Source organism: Carettochelys insculpta, chromosome 3, assembly GCF_033958435.1.
Source record: "Carettochelys insculpta isolate YL-2023 chromosome 3, ASM3395843v1, whole genome shotgun sequence".
In the NCBI taxonomy this organism is placed as follows: domain Eukaryota; kingdom Metazoa; phylum Chordata; order Testudines; family Carettochelyidae; genus Carettochelys; species Carettochelys insculpta.
Window position 1 is genome coordinate 18,119,577 of NC_134139.1, and position 16,525 is coordinate 18,136,101.

A 16,525-nucleotide genomic window follows, 5' to 3' on the forward strand; every position below is an offset into this window, starting at 1 on the left:
AAAAAACAAAAGAAAAAAAAACCCCGCCTTGTGACTTTGCACATTCAAAAAAAAAAACCAACAACATTAAAACATCACTGATTATCCAAGCTTTTAACTGTAGAGACCAGGTTGACTAACATTCATGCTGATTAAAAACTGCCTCTTTATCCAATTTGATTCCCTTCATTTCCCAAAAGTGTATCAATCTCATCCAACCACACTGGCATCACTTATTCCTGGTTTGTACCTAGCAGGGGTCCTCATAGGTCAATACTGGCCCTTTCTGAATCTATTTCTTAGGGAATTTAAAAGCGTGACTCACAGGGAAGCAGGTAGCAATAACAAAAGAAAAACTCTAAACTTGACGTCCAGGTTCTGTGTTTAATTCTGTGGAGCAAAGGGTACACCATGTGGCCAGACAGGGGAAGTGCAATTTCTTTATTTATCCCCCTCTTCTTCACTCATTCTTGTCTTCTCTTTCTGACTGAGGAGTTGAATTGTGAAAAATTGGATTTTTCTCTGCCACTAACTGTTGATTCTTTTTACTGGTCTTCAAGTTTCTGTGCCTTTAGGATGCATTTTGGATAAAAAGCTTGAAAGTGTGATTACCAGGAAGGTTAGAAACTTTTTTAAAGAAGCAGAGAGACCCACAGCTGGAGGTTTAAGAAAGACACCAAACTATCATGAGACTCATGATAACCACAACCTCTGTCAGTGGATTAAAGATCACCTGGTTGAGGTTTACATCCAGCCCGCCCATGCAACAGACTGCGATTATGCAGAATTTAAGATTTTTTTTTTAAATTATATTTCTAGATCCTGTGGGTGCAAAGATAAGCTTAGGGATGTGAACTGATATAGGGCTGTTTTTTTGATTCTGCTGATGATAAACCGAAACAATGGCTTTGAGGGATGTGTGAACTTGTCTCCATGGAGCTGATAACTCTGGAATCTATCAGTGATAATTTCAATGTTAAATTAATTCCTGCTCATTTCAGCAGAAGTATCAAGCTGCTAACTTCGGTCACAAAGAAGCACCCTTTCTCTTTTAGATATTTCTAGAGCTCCACTACTGATGGATGGTGGTAGATGTTGATGTCACAATGGTCATCTATGATGTCCTTTTATAAAAATTATGTACTTATCAGCGTTAGAAGCCTGAAGTGCTCTTTTCTCTTGATAGCCAGTGCCTAAACTCACCTTATACTGTGCCTAAGAGCAAGTATAAGGAGGATAGAAATCACACACACACACACACATATATATATATATATATATATGTATATCCATCCATCCATCCATCCATCCATCCAAGAAAGGAGGATAGCTTTGACTTCCAAACAGCCAGGAGCACCTGTTGTCCTCTCATGGTTTACCCTGCAGGCTGCTTCTATGCAAAACATAGTCCTGGGCTGGGGAGGAGGTGGAGTGGGTGTAAGATACACTGAACAGGTAGTAGTGGGAAGAGAAGGAGCCACTCCCATGTTACTCAAGGGCTGGGAACAGGAAGAATTAAAAGAAAAAAAAAGGTGTGGAACACCAAAACAAGTGCTGGCAATAGTGCTGCTTCATCTCCTGTCATCTGACCCGGTTCTGCCTTCACAAGAGTATACCCCCTTTGGGTAGCACGGGTTGGTATCTTCTGGCTCCCATGACTATGGTTTCCCAGAAGCAGAGCACTGTCCAACAGAGGTAGCCAAAGAGTCACAGGTCAGCATACACTCCAGCAAACGGAGCTGTAAAAGGGAACTTGAGGGGCAGTTTGAGGGAGAGATTGTATTATATTCGGGATTTGTTTTAGTGTTAGTTTGGTGGCTGGGTTTTGTTTATTTGTTTGGATTTCATTTTTTCTTGACAGGAATTTAGGCAGCAAGGCGATGGCAGATACAAAGATAGCAGTGGCCATGATCCCAGCAGTGGAAGAGACCAAGATGTGGAAGCTACAGGATTTACATGATCCTGGAGTGGGTATCAGAAAAGCACAGTGTTTTCATGAAGTGCCACCTGAGACCTGATGGAAGATCTAAGACTTGACCATACAGGTAGAAATGATGGCTGAGTTTTGAAGGGGATTCCAGCAGACAGAGCAAAGGCAGGAGGAGGAAGATGAAGGGAAAAGTCAAGACTTGCTGATACAACCTAGACAGAACTCTAGGAGGAGACTACTGGGTGACGAAAGTGACCCATGGAAGCCTGTGACTTTTAGAACCAGGCAGAAGAAAAGAAGAAAGAGCTCAGGAACACGTTTGCTGATTTGGAATACGAAGATGGGACACAGCAGGCAGTAACTGAATGTGGAGGTCCAGGAAGAAGAGAAGAGGGGCTAGTCAGGTACTAAGAGGAGAACCTATGGCCCCTTTTTGTCTTGAGAGATGGTGGTTAGCAGCAGTGGTGAGGATTTATGGGCAGTGTTTGAGTCGGCAGCTTCTCTCGTGGCTTATCCGTCCAATATCGGATTTGCATGGTCAATTGCAATAACCGCATGTCAGTCTATTTCCAAATTCTTGAGTCTGAGAACTTTTCTTTCTAAGATGAAGTTCTTTTGCATGGCTTGTACATATACTATTGAAGGATGATGTGCCCTGTCATAGAAATCGTCGCCAGGTATTTTGATCTGATGATGTAGATTCCCAGGGTTTTGGACCAATGCTGAATTTTTTCATGGCGTTTTTGCATGTATCGTTGAATCTTAGCTTTGCTCTTCCTCTTGTTCTCAACCCACATGACAGTTCACCCAAGAGGATTTCTTTGGGAAGACATTTGTCACCCATTCTTCTCACACAACCAAGTCATCATAGTCTTCTGCTGCTGAGAATCCCCATGAGGCTGGATATGCCAGATCTTGACAGGGCATCTGCATTTGAAATGTTATCTTGCCAGTTGATATTCATAATTCTACAGAGGCAGCTAAGATAGAAGCTGTTCAGTTTTTATTCCTGGTTTGAGTAGGTGGCCCATGCCTCAGAACTATATAGCAGGATACTCAATACACATGCCGGGTGGATTAGTATCTTTGTTTTCACTGTCAGCTTAGGATTGTTCCATGCTTGTTTTGTAAGTCTGCAACAAATCGTAGCTGCCTTCCCGATTCTGATGTTCAGTTCTTCATTGATGGATAGGTTTGTGGTGACAGTAGATCCAAGATAACAGAATTGTTGAACCACATCTAATGAGCTGTTATACATTTGTATCCCTTGAGTGAATAGAACAGTTTTCTTCATGCTTATATCAAGGGAAAACAACTTGCAGGCTCTGGATAGAGAATCCATCAGTGACTATTGCATGTTTTCATTATGAATGATGAGCGATGCATCATTTGTGGAAAGGAGTTCCCTAATGAGGACTTTCTTGACCTTAGTTTTGGCCTTGAGTCTTGCCAGGTTGTAGACAGAGCCATCTAATCTTGTGGGGAGAAATACATCGCTGCGTGAATTTTGAAATGCGCAATTTAGTAAAACTGAAAAGAATATGCCGACGAGGGTAGAAGCAAGAATACACCCTTGTTTGACTCCACTGTTCATTGCAAATGGTTCTAATGTAGATCCATCATGTTGCACTGTTGCTTTCATGTTTTCGTGAAAATATGTTATGAACTTGAGTAGGGTCAGTGCGTAGCCAATCTTGGTTAATACTCTGTACAGTCCTGATCTACTGTTTCAAATGCCTTTGTTAAGTCCACAAGTGCTATGAATAATGGCTTTCCTTGTTGTCTGTATTTTTCCTGTAGTTGTCAAAATGAGAAAATCATGTCCATTGTTGACCTGCCAGCCCTGAAGCCTCATTGTGTTTCTGGGTAGACTCAGTCTACAAGTTTTTGCAGGCGTTTGAGAATGACATGGGCAAATACTTTGTGATGCTCAGTAATGAGGTGCCTCTGTAGTTGTTGCAGGCACCCTTGTTGCCTTTGTTTTTATACAGACTAATGATGTTTGCATCCTTGATGTAATGTAGGACCTCTCCTGCTCTCCAACATTTTAGGAGTAAATCATAGAGAAGAGCCAATGGAAATACCCAGAGTTCACAGCCCCAAGCAGATACAGGCTGACTCACAAAAGATTGCAAGGGAGAATAAAGACAAAAGTATTTGCAGCCAGAAAGAACAGGAGGAAGGCCAAGGAATCGCATCATCACCAGGAAAAGGTAGGGTTTATGTGGTTGGTGACTCCCTACTAAGAACATCAGACAGGCCTGTCTCCAGAGCTGATCCAGAAAACAGAAGAGTGTGCTGTCTGCCAGGAGCTAAGAGACAGGATGAGCACCTGAGGAGGAAGAGGCTCCTAATAGGAGCAAAGAAGATTGCACTGACTGTTCTTCACATGGTAAAAACAGGATACTGCTAGATTATTGTGAGAACGTCATGCGAAACTACGACAGGTGAGGGAAGGTGTTTAAGGAAATGTAGTCTCAGCTGATCATCCGTAGAATTCTGTCCCTGGATGAGAAGAATGAAGGTTAGACAAGGTTACAAAGATCAACAGATAGCTCAGGCAATGGTGTTATAAGCAGGATTTTGAGATATTCAACTACTAGGAGGCAAGCTGGACTTTTGTAAACTGGAGTAATAGAAATGGGATGAAATTTAATAGTGAAGTAATGAAGTTAGGAACCAATGACAAGAATTTGTATGATAAGCTGGGGGCCTGTCAGTTGGAAGCGACAGCGAAGGAGAAAGACCTGAGTGTATTTGGTTGATCATAGGATGACCATGAGCTGCCAATGTGATTTGACTGTAAAAAGAATAATTCAGCCCTAAAATGCATCGAGCAAGGTGTTTCCAGTAGAGAGAGGGAAGTATAATGGTACTAGCATTAGGCACTGGTGCAACCTCATCTGGAATGTTGTGTGCAATTCTGGTCTCCCATGGTTAACAAAGATTAATTCAAACTGGAGCAGGTGCAGAGAAGAGTGGCGAAGATGATCTGAAGAATGGAACCCCAGTCTTATGAGAGGAGACTCAAGGAGCTTGGCTTGCTTAGTTTAATGTAATGGCAGCTGAGGTCAGGTATGATTGCTCTCAAAAATACATCAGATGGATAAATTCCAAGGAAGGAGAGGTGTTATCTAAGCTAAGCACCAGAGTGGACACAGGAAATAAACAAGTTTAGGGTAGGGCTACCATAGAGGAGACAGTTGACCTAACATATGTAATTCCAGCTATGAGAACAGCCTAGATGGAGTTGATCTATCTGAGGTTGAATTTCCTCCCAGTCCCCACGGTGAGAGGTTGATGGGAGAAACTCTCCCATCAACTTCCCTTACTTCCTGCAACTGCAAGGAGTACCAGAGTTGATGGGGTTCCCTCACTGTTCAGTTTAGCACATCCCTACCAAACATGCTAAATCAAACCCTGGAAGATTGCCTTCCAGTGCATTGACCCAGCGCTGAGCATAGACTTGATATTAGACAAAGATTTCTAAGTATTAGAAGGGTGAAATTCTGGCACAGCCATGCCTGGGGAGTAGTGGGGACAAAAAAACCTAACTGACTTCAGGATTGAACTTGCCAAGTTTATAAAAGTGATGGCGTATGACCTGCCTTCTGTGATATGTAGCTGATCTGCGACTGCTAGTAGCAATCTCAATACATATAAGCCGGTCAGTGAGAACTCCAATGGAGTGGGCTATTCTGTTAAAGACTTGAGAATACGCGTCCTACAACAAAGAGACTTTAAAAACAGATTGCATAGGGAGGTTTGTGAATTGGAGTTCATATTCAAATTTGACACATTAACACTTGGTATGAACAGCGACAACAATTACATCACATTACAAGGACGGCTTCCCTTCCATTGATACTCGTAATTGCCTCAGGCAAAATGCCTTAACATCCGCCACCCCAATCCCCCTCCTTCAATCCTATGTTCTTGATTTGTCTGTTTTTATTGCAGTTCTTTTTGGACCTCTGTACTTATAGATGTCAGTCTGTACTAGAAATGTTATTGATCTGATTAAGTGGGTCTGTCCCATGAAAACTCATCACTGAATAAATCATTTTATTAGTTTTGAAAGTGCTACATTTCTGCTGTTTAGTTTTGTTAGAATACAGACTAACATGGCTACCTCTCTGTTGCTAGTAGCAAGTATCTCTGTTGGCAGGTGACAGGACGCTAGTTGGAAAGGGCTCTGGGTTACTGTAGAAAATTCTTTCCTGGGTGTACAGCATCTTGCCCACATGCTCAGGGTCTAATTCATTCATTCATATTTAGGGTCAGGAGGATTTTTCCCTGGGTTCAGATTGGCAGAGACCCTGGGTGAGGGGAGGGTGGGCTTCCATGCAGCATCATGCCTGGGTCACTTGCAGGTTTAAAGTATTGTAAATAGCAGATTCTCTGAAACTTGAAGTCTTTAAACCATGATTTGAGGACTTCCATAACTCAGCCAGAGGTTAGCAGCTATCTATCTATTGCAGGAGTGGGTGGGTGAGCTTCTGGGGCCTGCAATGTGCAGAAGATCAGACTAGATAATCACAAGAGGTCTTGTCTGACTGTAAAGTCTATGACTTGTGACAGTGTCATATAAACTAGTCTCCAGATTCAGTGATGCTGCTTTCCAGAGATCTCAGACCAACGCTCAGGGAGTTTTAACAAGGGGATGGGAAATGTCCAGGGTTTTGATGAAGCCAATTGGGGTTACTATGCAAGTGCACAGGGATGCTTTGGGTCAGCCTCTCACCTTGCAGGGAATTTGGCACATCCAAAGACTCACAAGTGGGACAGATCCTGTGACAGTAGAAGGGACACAAATGCTGACACATGCCATATCAAATGTCTTTGCTATGCACTGCATATTAAATAGAATTCTGTAAATGCACACAGATCTGTCCCAAACATAGGCATGTATATTACTGACCAACAAGTGATCAGGTACGATATGAGCACAATGAATGTCTCCCCATTGATAATCATGTTGCTAACAATGCTCTGGAAACAGACCATCAGACCATGCACAAGCCACGTATCTTCAGATACCTCATTAATCCCATCTGATGAAGTGAGTCTTTGCCCACGAAAGCTTACGCTCCAATAAATCTGTTAGTGTATAAGGTGCCACATGACTTCTCATTGTTTTTGCAGATACAGTCTAACATGGCTACCCCTCTGACACTCATTAATCTCAGACACTTCATGTTGTTAGACGCTGGGAACCAAGTAAACTTCATGCAAGAGTATTATGCTGCACAGCCAAACTCAGGCTTAAGTGCAATCCATTAACAAACGTCTGCCTTGTTAGAGCAGCAGTCTCAAAATCACAGCCTGCAGGCCACCCCCAGCCACAGCTGCTGCACAATCTGGGCTGGAAGTACAGGCAGGCAGTGGGGGAACCTGTCCATTCCTGTCCCTCAAGCCCCGCCCCTTTCTGCCCTTTCCCTATGGCATTCCATCTCCTCACACATTGCACTGCATTGCCCTGGCCCGTGCCTCCCCCACTAATCCTCAAGGCCACATTCCTCAGGGAATGGGGTGCCATGGTAGGGAGAGAAGGCGAGGCAGTGGCAGGAAGGGGTGAAGCCTAGGGGATGGGAATTGACAGCCACTCCACCCGCAACAGCCTGCCCTTACTCCCAGGTCAGATTGTACATCTGCTCTATCTAGGGGTGGCCATGGGCCACAAGTTTGAAACCCCTGGGCTAGAGGCAGGACTACCCTATTTCCAGTTCCCAAACAGAGGACGCTGCCAGAAAAAGGGAGAATTGAAGGAGGAGGGGGACAGTTTATTTCTACTTTGGATAGCTAACATTTGTAAGTAACAAGTTTGATGTCTTCAAAAATAAATGTAAATCAACTCTAAAGCTACCTTTCTACATGCAGTCAGTCCTTTCCCACGGTGCTTTTATCCTGTTGTACCCATACCTCTTTCTCTGTGCAGCATATCATTCGCAGCCGTGGTGGATTACTCATCAAATAGCCAGAAAAGTCCTTCCAGGACATGTGCCTCAAGTTGTACTGTAGAAGCAGGATCCATTTCAGCAACCCAACAGTCAGCACTTTGCCACCTTTACTTCTGTGCCGCTGCTGATGGGGCTGCCTTCTAGAGCTGGGTGCCTGGCCAGCAGCTGCTGCTTTTCTCCAACCTTCCAGCTCTGAAGACGATCCTCCTCCCCACCCACCAGCATAAGTGAAGTAGTAAGGGTAAAAAAGTATTAAGCAGTAAAAAGTACAACACAAACAGGGCACTCTGGGAATTGCAGTTCTGCCAGAATCAATGTTGGAAAAAGAATGTGCAAGGAAAAATCACGGACATTTGTATTTCAAAAGTCTGCCTGGATGTAGATTAGAAGACCAACATTTTCTGTTCTCATTAAGTGAATCAATGAAGTGAGACAGGGAGGAGGAAGGGTACCTTAGGGTATGTGCCCCTTCTTTTTATAATCCTAGAAATGAGAAACTTTTCCAACCACTGGGGGGAATTCTATGCTCTTTCTTTGCTAAGATGTAGATTTTTTGCCCTCGTCCCCTTTCCTGCCAAAGAATGGCCCAGCAGCCTTGTTTTACACTGGGCTTAGATATGCCGTTTGTCTGTAAGGAACTGGTTTGGCCATGCGCCAGACTGCTCTGGCAAAATACTTTTAATCACAATCACAGCTTATGTTTATAACTCAACACATTTATATTTTATCATAATCTTGCAGATCAGCAAATGCTGATACTATCATAAGGTGCACATTCAATAAAGATCATTAGTGTGTAGGATGAGGTCACAGGTATGCAATGTCACATTAACCATAATCCTTTGAGATCTTGTATTTAGGCAGGGCTTGAAGCCTTACCTGTGCTCACTATATTGGAGACCTAGGTAATGGTTCTCGAACAGGGGTATATGTCCCTCCAGGAGTACTCAAAAGTCTTCCAGGGTGAGCACCTAAATTTATCTAGATATTTGCCTAGATTTACAACAGGCTGCATAAAAAGCAGTAGCAGAGTACAAACTAACATTTCATCTAAACAATGACTTGTTTATACTGCTCTATATACTACACAAGGGAATATAAATACAATATTTACATTCCAACTGGTTTCTTTTACAATTCAATGGTAAACACAAGAAGGTATGCAATTTTTCAGTAAGAGTAGGCTATGACACTTATTTTTTTTATCTCTGATTCTGTAAGCAAGTAGTTTTTAAGTGAGGTGAAACTTGGGACATGCAAGACAAATCAGACTCCTGAAGGGGTGCAGCAGTTTGGAAAAGTTGAGAACCTCTGTGTTAGGGCAAGATACCAAACAGCTGAACTCTCTGAAAGGTCATTAAGATTTAATTATTTCTGCAGCACTTTATTTGCCAAAGAGGGCCAAGTCCCCATTGGTGTGAATCAACATAGGTCAACTGACATCAATAATCAATACTGTAAACCCTCGAGTTATGTGGGGGTTGTGTTCCTGCAACCCCAGCATAACTCAAATTTTCGCACAAGTCACAAGAGGAATTCCAATGCAAAGCTGATAAGATACAAAAGCATGAATGGAACCACAGCAGTCCTTGAGGACATTCTAGCATTTGGTTGATCAGAGGAGGATCAGGATGCAAACCTTCCTGCTAGAGGTCACGTGACAATGGAACAACTTGGCTCAGAAAACTGTAATCGGCAATCTCACAAATAGCTTTCAACAGTTTTAGATATGTTTGGGTCTGATTAATTACATGACCACATTTGCACCAACCTTTGAATTTGTCTGAAATCAACAGAGTGACAAGACAAAGGATTTCCTGGGGATAAGCAACAAGCTCTTGATTTCCAGAATTTGGAGGACTTGTTGAAAACAGAAACTGCTCCAGTGTTTGCCTACTTTTATCCTAATAAAAAGCGGATACTAAAGCATGTATCTGAGATTAGACACAGGACTGTTCAGTTCCAAAGAGACTAACCAATCATGGCAACACAGGAATATTATAAATAAAGAGAAGAGGAACAATGTGCAATTTTGTTTGACTGAATGTATCTAAGGGTGCGTGTTTGACTGCAATGTTACATCTGACCCACTTGAAGCAGCCCTGAAGAACTGTTCACATCACAGAGAGTAACTGTCTTGTTACAGAGATGTAGTGTCAGATCTTCAATTGGTGTAAACTGACCCAGCTCCAGCGGAACAATACCAGTTTAGAATCTAGCATATTATGTGCCCACAGACATTATAACAAAAGAGATACAGCAGGTATTGATAACACTGGTGAAGAAATGGACTTGCATTGCATGTCAGTGTCTCCCAGCAAGCAATCACAAAACAGAAATTAGAGACAACCAAAAAGGATGAACTAAAGAAAGTCTTAAATGAGTTTCAGTTTAAATGGAGTTTCTTACCAACATGTTAGTCTGTTTCACCAAAACAATGAAGCGTCCTGTGGCACCTTAAAGACTAACACATTTATTTGGGCATAAGCTTTTGTAGACTAGAGCCCAGTTTGCCAGATGCAATGGGTTTTTTAGGTGCCACAGGACTCCTTACCCATCTCATAGAACTTGATGACCTTGGGAGGTCATCAAGTCCAGTCCTCTGCTCTCTTGGAAGGACCACACATCATTTTTTTTCTCCTGTTCACCCCAGATCCCTGCATGTTCTCCTCAGGGATTGAACTCACCACCCTGGGTTTAGCAGGCCAATACTCCAACTCCTTGCTGTTGTTTTTTTCAATTAATAAGCTTACAGGGATGGCCAGATATTACAAAGACATGTCATTGTGAGATATGTCATTAGAATCATACTAAAACTCTTGTCCTTGGAAATTTTATTTGCTCAGTGTCATTCATCTTGTATGCATTGTAATATGTAAGGCATTCACATACCACAGGAATGGGTGTGGGATAAAAGCCTATAAAAGAATCTCAGAAATTACACAGCATATGGAAAGGTTAAATAGGAGGTTGAAGACAGGTGGGAAAATGTGGACACAAGGAAGAATAAATCTTAACTGCCTACCACATTACAAGGGCAATTTCCCCACCTTTGATATTTTGCACTTCTAGATCACACGCTATGAAGGAGATACACCCTGCTTAATTGGCCTCATTAATTGATCTTACTAACTTCCTATCCCACCCCCATTTTTTGCTGCTATATATACCCTGGATTCTGTTATTTCCACTCCAACCCATCTGATGAAGTGGGTTTTACCCACAAAAGCTCGTGAGCTAATAAATGTGTTAGTCTCTCACAGTGCCACAGGACGGCTCGCTGTTTTTGAAGTTGCAAACTAACCTGGTTAACCCCAAGACAAAGGAAAGAAAGACAGAACAGTGTCTATTGAGTACAAAGGAAGAGGAATTGTCACAGCTCTGAGATATAGGCCTGTCAAAGGTGCAGTCTAGTAATTTGCTCCCTGCTGTATTTGACTGAATTCTGGCTGCTATTTGTTAAACATGCCTCAGCCCAGAAAACCAGCAACCATGTGACTACACAGCTACCCCAAAACTAACTCTAAAGATCTGGGATGCTGCTAAGTTTTTAGTCTGAGACCAAGGACTCTGGAGGGTCCCTGGCCTTACTCAGGGAAAGGACAATAGGAGTGGCTGCTTTGGAGAATTCCCTTTGAAAGATAGAGAATGCCACACCCCACACATCACAGGACTGGCATGACCCTCAGGCTTTGTCTACACTTTAGTATGGATTTTTCAGACCCCTGAATGTTGTAGCTAACACATCTAGCTTTTAAGGGTCGACCAGGCCTCGCACTGGAGAATTGGTCTGTTTAACTTATTTTACTTTCGTGTCACAAACATGATGCCTTGAGAAGACAACTTTGTTTACAGCAAAAAGGTTCATTTTTCCTGGCTGGGTCATTCCTCTAGCTTCTAAAATTTTGTGGAAAGGCTGAGCTGGCAGTGGAGACATGTCAGAGGCAGGGTAAATTCAACAAATTTGTCAGATTAAAATAGCCAAATTGAAATTACTATGTTTTAAATTTGATGACCCAGTCACATCACAGAAGAGATCAAATACCCTCCAAGACTACTATGGGAAAATCAGTTTTTCATTTTTGGGCATAGCAGGTGATTATTTCATGTGGTATATGCTACTCAAATTGGGAGGTCTAAATAAAATCTCCCTGAGCTAAGTGACGTTCCAGGCTAGTTTCTGCCCTCACAGAAATGTACGGCCACTGGCCAGAGTATAAAAACCCAATTTCATTTTTCATGAAGAAAGGCTTATTTCTTCATCAGATATCAACACACGACTATCTGCCTGTATTTAATGGCACCCATATTTCTTCTACTCTGGCACTCAGGACCATTAGCTGTATACCAGATTTAGTCCCACACTTGTCAGTATCCAATGCACACTCATTGTGAATCAGTTGTATTAGAAATACTGAACCATGAGGCTACAGAAAATTCTTATGCTAGGAATAACTTGTGAGCTCCCCATTTGTTAAGACGACCTGGGTTGACAGCTCTGTGGTCTGCATACATCTTTGCTCCATACTGTAGGCATTTTGCAAATAAATATGTTTAAAAACTTAACGTAGCACGACATTTACTGTGCACGAGTAACTGCTCATTTGTTGTATGCAAATGTGGGCTTTTCATGTGCAATTAATCATCTACTTGCCTGTACGCCTGCTGGTTTTGCTGGTACAGCTCCAGAACAGTTCCTTGGAAATGCAATAAGGAGTCCTATGATACCTTAAGGATTAACAAATTTATTTGGCCATAAACTCACAAAAGCTTATTCCCAAATATATTAGTTGAGTCCTGTGGTACTTTACAGATTAACAAATTTATCTGGGAATAAACCTTTGTGGGTTAGTCAGTCAACTCAGGTGGCACAGTCTAACAGGACTACCCTTCTGAAAAGTTGGAAGTGTATTCCAAAACCTCTACATCCAGGGCATTTCTGGAGATAAGGCAGTTTGGGAATAGATGTGTGGGGACATGGGCGGGGGGGGGGGGGTGATTAAATGAGCCATTCATGTCTGTTATATTTAAGCCATAATAAAATTCATGCCATAATAAAATTGGTAGTCTTTATGACCACTGAACTCCTTGTTGTTTTGCTGAAACAGAATCAGCTACCTTTGAAACCTTTGTAAACCCAGACAGGAATCTGGACAGCAACACAGAGGTAGTCGTGTTACTCTGTACTCCAACAAAACAAAGCAGCAGAAATGTAGCACTTTAAAGACTAGCAACATGATTTATTCGGTGATGACCTTTGGTGGGACAAACCCAAACTGGAGGCAGCACTGATGTCAAGGCAGCTCCTAATCTGCCTCTCTTCCCAAAGCCACTGCGCCTTTGGCTCTGGGACAGGACCAGGCCAGGCCGGCTTTGTTACAGAGCTGCACTTGAGTTGAGAGGAAGTGGGTGCGCCCTGAGGCACAGCTCAGGCCAGGCCCGCACCAAAAGCCAGCAGGGAGCTATTTAAAGAGCTGGCAGGGAGCCAGCTTGCAACGGGCCGCTGCCTGTAAGAAATTTTACGTTGGTCCCACCCCCGGCTGCACTGCTCGGCCGCAGCTGCTCTGACCCTCCCCCAAGCCCGCCGCCTTCGGTCGGAGCGGGGGTCTCAGGCTCGCCTCTTCGCTTGCAGCTTCTTTGTGCAGCACAGGCCGCCCCGCAGCCCGGGGCGCGGCGCGGCGCGGCGCGAGGATTCCAGGGCTCGGGGGTGGGAGGGGGCCATCGCGGCCTCCCCGCCCTGCGCTCGCGTTCCGAGGGGCCGGGAGGCTGCCATTGGCCCAGCGCGGCGGCGCCGGGGCTCCCATTGGCAGCAGCGAGGGGAAGCTGCTTCGTGGGGGGCCGGCTCGGGCGGCTGCGGCTGGAACCCGCCCGGGGCTGGCGCCGCCGCCGCTGCTGCTGCGCCGCCGCCTGGCAGGTAGGAGCCCAGCTCGGGTGCGGGCGGGTAGCGGCCCGGAGTCCGGGCTGAGCGGGGCTCGATCCTGCGCCGCTGCGGCGGGGGGGGGGCTGGCCTGCTGCAAGGAGGCGCAGGAGTGGGGCCGGCGGGGTCCGCCGCTTGCTGCTGGAGACTGTGGGACCCAGCCCTGGCGCTGCCCAGCGTGGGTGGGGGCGCGCGCCGCCCGCGCCGCGCTCCCCTGACCGCCTGGGAGGCGCGACACGGCGCGGCCGGGCTGAGCGGATGCGCCCCGGGAAAAAAACCCTCCCCCGCTCCCCGGGGCCTTCGGACACCGGCCGCTGCCCGTGACCGCGGTGCAATTCAGCCGCGCTCCTCTCGGGGCCCTTCCCTGCCGCCCACGGCGCGCTGCGGCGAGGCTGTTCCCCCCCACGCGCGTTGGCCTCGCAGTGGGGTACAGTCGTGTGCCTGTGAATGGGGCTTGACAGGGGAGTCAGCTCTGGAGGGAGGCGTGAATCCCGCGCTGGGCCGAGCGCTCGCCGCCAACTTCCCCCGGTAGTGTTTGAAGCTGGGCAGGGGCTGGCTGGAGGGTCAGGAGACGGGGTGTGAAGCGTGTGAGCCGGGCGCGCCTCCCCCGGGTCTGGCACGCGGGGGTGAGGGAGAGCGGGGGGTAGCACGTGTTTCTGCCCAGCCGTAAGGGAGCTGCTTGGCCAGGAGGCGGGTTAACATCAGCCAGGGGCAAGTTGGGAGAGTGGGATAGGGTTATAGCTGGACTTTCAAACGGGAGCCAGCCCTGAGAGGGAAGGGAGCTGGGTCACTGTCTACCCTCTCACCTTGTATTCAAGTGTTTGTGTGTGTGTTGCTGGCAGACGCTGATACGGATACACACATACCTTCTAGAGCTGTGTGTGTGTGTGTGTGTCCATATCGGGGTGTCCTTTTTTTTTTTTAAGGTTCAACTATGGTGACCCTAGTTTTAGGGGTCCCTTTCTGAGAGATGTTGCGATCCTACAGCTGCAGAGTGCCCTTAGTTTTTTCTATCCATAGGTAGAATAAATTTTATGTGCACTAAGGCAGGTGTGGATATGCACCATTGTAGAAACATGCTGCCGGCTGTGGGCACTCTAGTCAGCTGCTTGGCACCTGAATCTCTCCTGGGTGGCTGCTGCCCCATGTTCAGTTTGCAGGGAACACTGCCTGCACTTCTAATAGACCTGACCCTGCTCTGAAGTGGTGGGGAAATTTCCATTTTGGCTATGTCTGCACTAGCATTCCTCTTTTGAAAGGCATGCAAATCAAGGGAATCCAAAATGCAAACGAGTCATACATTTACATATGACACCCATTTGCATATTCTTTTGAAAGAGGAAAAGCAGTGTAAATGAGTGTCTTTAGAAGGTCATGCCCATTTTCAAAAGAACCCTTATTATCATTATTATTTTCTTTTAAGAAGAAGAGTTCTTCTGAAGATGGGCATTACTTTCAAAGAGCCACCTGCTTTTCTTCTGTTGAAAGAATATGCAAATGAGGTGCCAGATATGTAAATGTCTCATGCATTTTTGATTTCTTTCATTTGCATGCCTCTTTCAAAAGAGGAATGTCCATGTAGACACAGCCTGTTTCTGTTAGCATTTTCCTAAAATAGACCACATTTGCTATCTACATACACTTCAGCTCTCTCTCCGGGACCAACATGAAGAATACTAGCTCCTTGGCTTTTTATGGAGCGTCCAGTGCTAGTAGGTCTAGACAACAGTGGCTGAAGTGCAGGTTGACACAAGTGTTCCTGCCATAGTGAATGTAACAGGAAGAAATCTTGGAGAACAAAAATCATATACGTACAAGCTTAATGGGAGCTTTAAAACAAAGTGCCTTAAATTTTGATTTTAATCATGAGTTAAATCAGCAAGCAGGAAAACTTGATTTAGATAACTGATTTTAATCTTGATTTTCATTTGTACTTTAGTTGTTGCCCAACAAAAAAAAATGTCTCCGGGTGGTAAAAACATTAAAACATGCTGATTAGCAAAATATTAAGACTATACTTGTTACTAGGAGAATACACTATATACACTTATTTAAGCAATTATACAGCTAAACAGATATTTAACTCATTTTTTTCCCCATTTTTTATGTTGCAGTATGCATCACTCACCATTTTCTACTTACTAGATTTTATTTTATTTCTGTCAAGCTGCATTGGATGAACGTGAGGAATGTGTCAGAAGAGCATTTGAAATTTGTTATGTAAACTGACCATTGAATGTGTTGGAAAACAAAGAAACAAATATCAAATAAGTTTTGATTTACAACTGATTTATTAACCAATGGAAGCATGGAATGTAGTTGGTGAACAGAAACTGTTTCTGATCACGATGGGCCAGGTTTTCAATAGTATGCAGACTTCTGAAAGTCTCTTTGTTTACTTACCTGGCTCTTTAAGTGCTTAGATACCTTGGAAAGTCCTGGAGCCAGATTTTTGAAGTTTTCAGAAACTGAGCTCAACAGGTATCAGAGAGGCAGCCGCGTTAGTCTGTATCTTCAAAAACAACAAGAAGTCCTGTGGCACCGTATAGGATAACAGATATTTTGGAGTGTAAGCTTTTGTGGCAAAGACCCGCTTCATGAAAGTTAGTCTGGAAGGTGCCACAGGGCTTATTCTTGTTTTTGAGCTCAACAGGGAAAAGCTGCTTTTTTTTTTTTTTTCCTCCCACCTTCAAGTCATTTTCTCAACTTTGAATGAAGTGATTCAAAGACTACTATCTT

The 16,525-nt window shown here is 44.4% G+C and overlaps 1 protein-coding gene across 1 annotated transcript in view; it reads left to right on the forward strand.

Annotated features, from left to right (window-relative positions):
- The first annotated feature begins 4,339 nt into the window (after positions 1 to 4,339).
- Positions 4,340 to 16,525, forward strand: part of CEP68 (centrosomal protein 68) — a 48,806-nt gene continuing 36,620 nt past the window's right edge. The window contains exons 1-2 of the mRNA XM_074988393.1: positions 4,340 to 4,356; positions 13,502 to 13,783. Coding sequence (XP_074844494.1) covers positions 4,340 to 4,356; positions 13,502 to 13,783 — 299 coding nt within the window. The remainder of the gene's footprint in view (positions 4,357 to 13,501; positions 13,784 to 16,525) is intronic.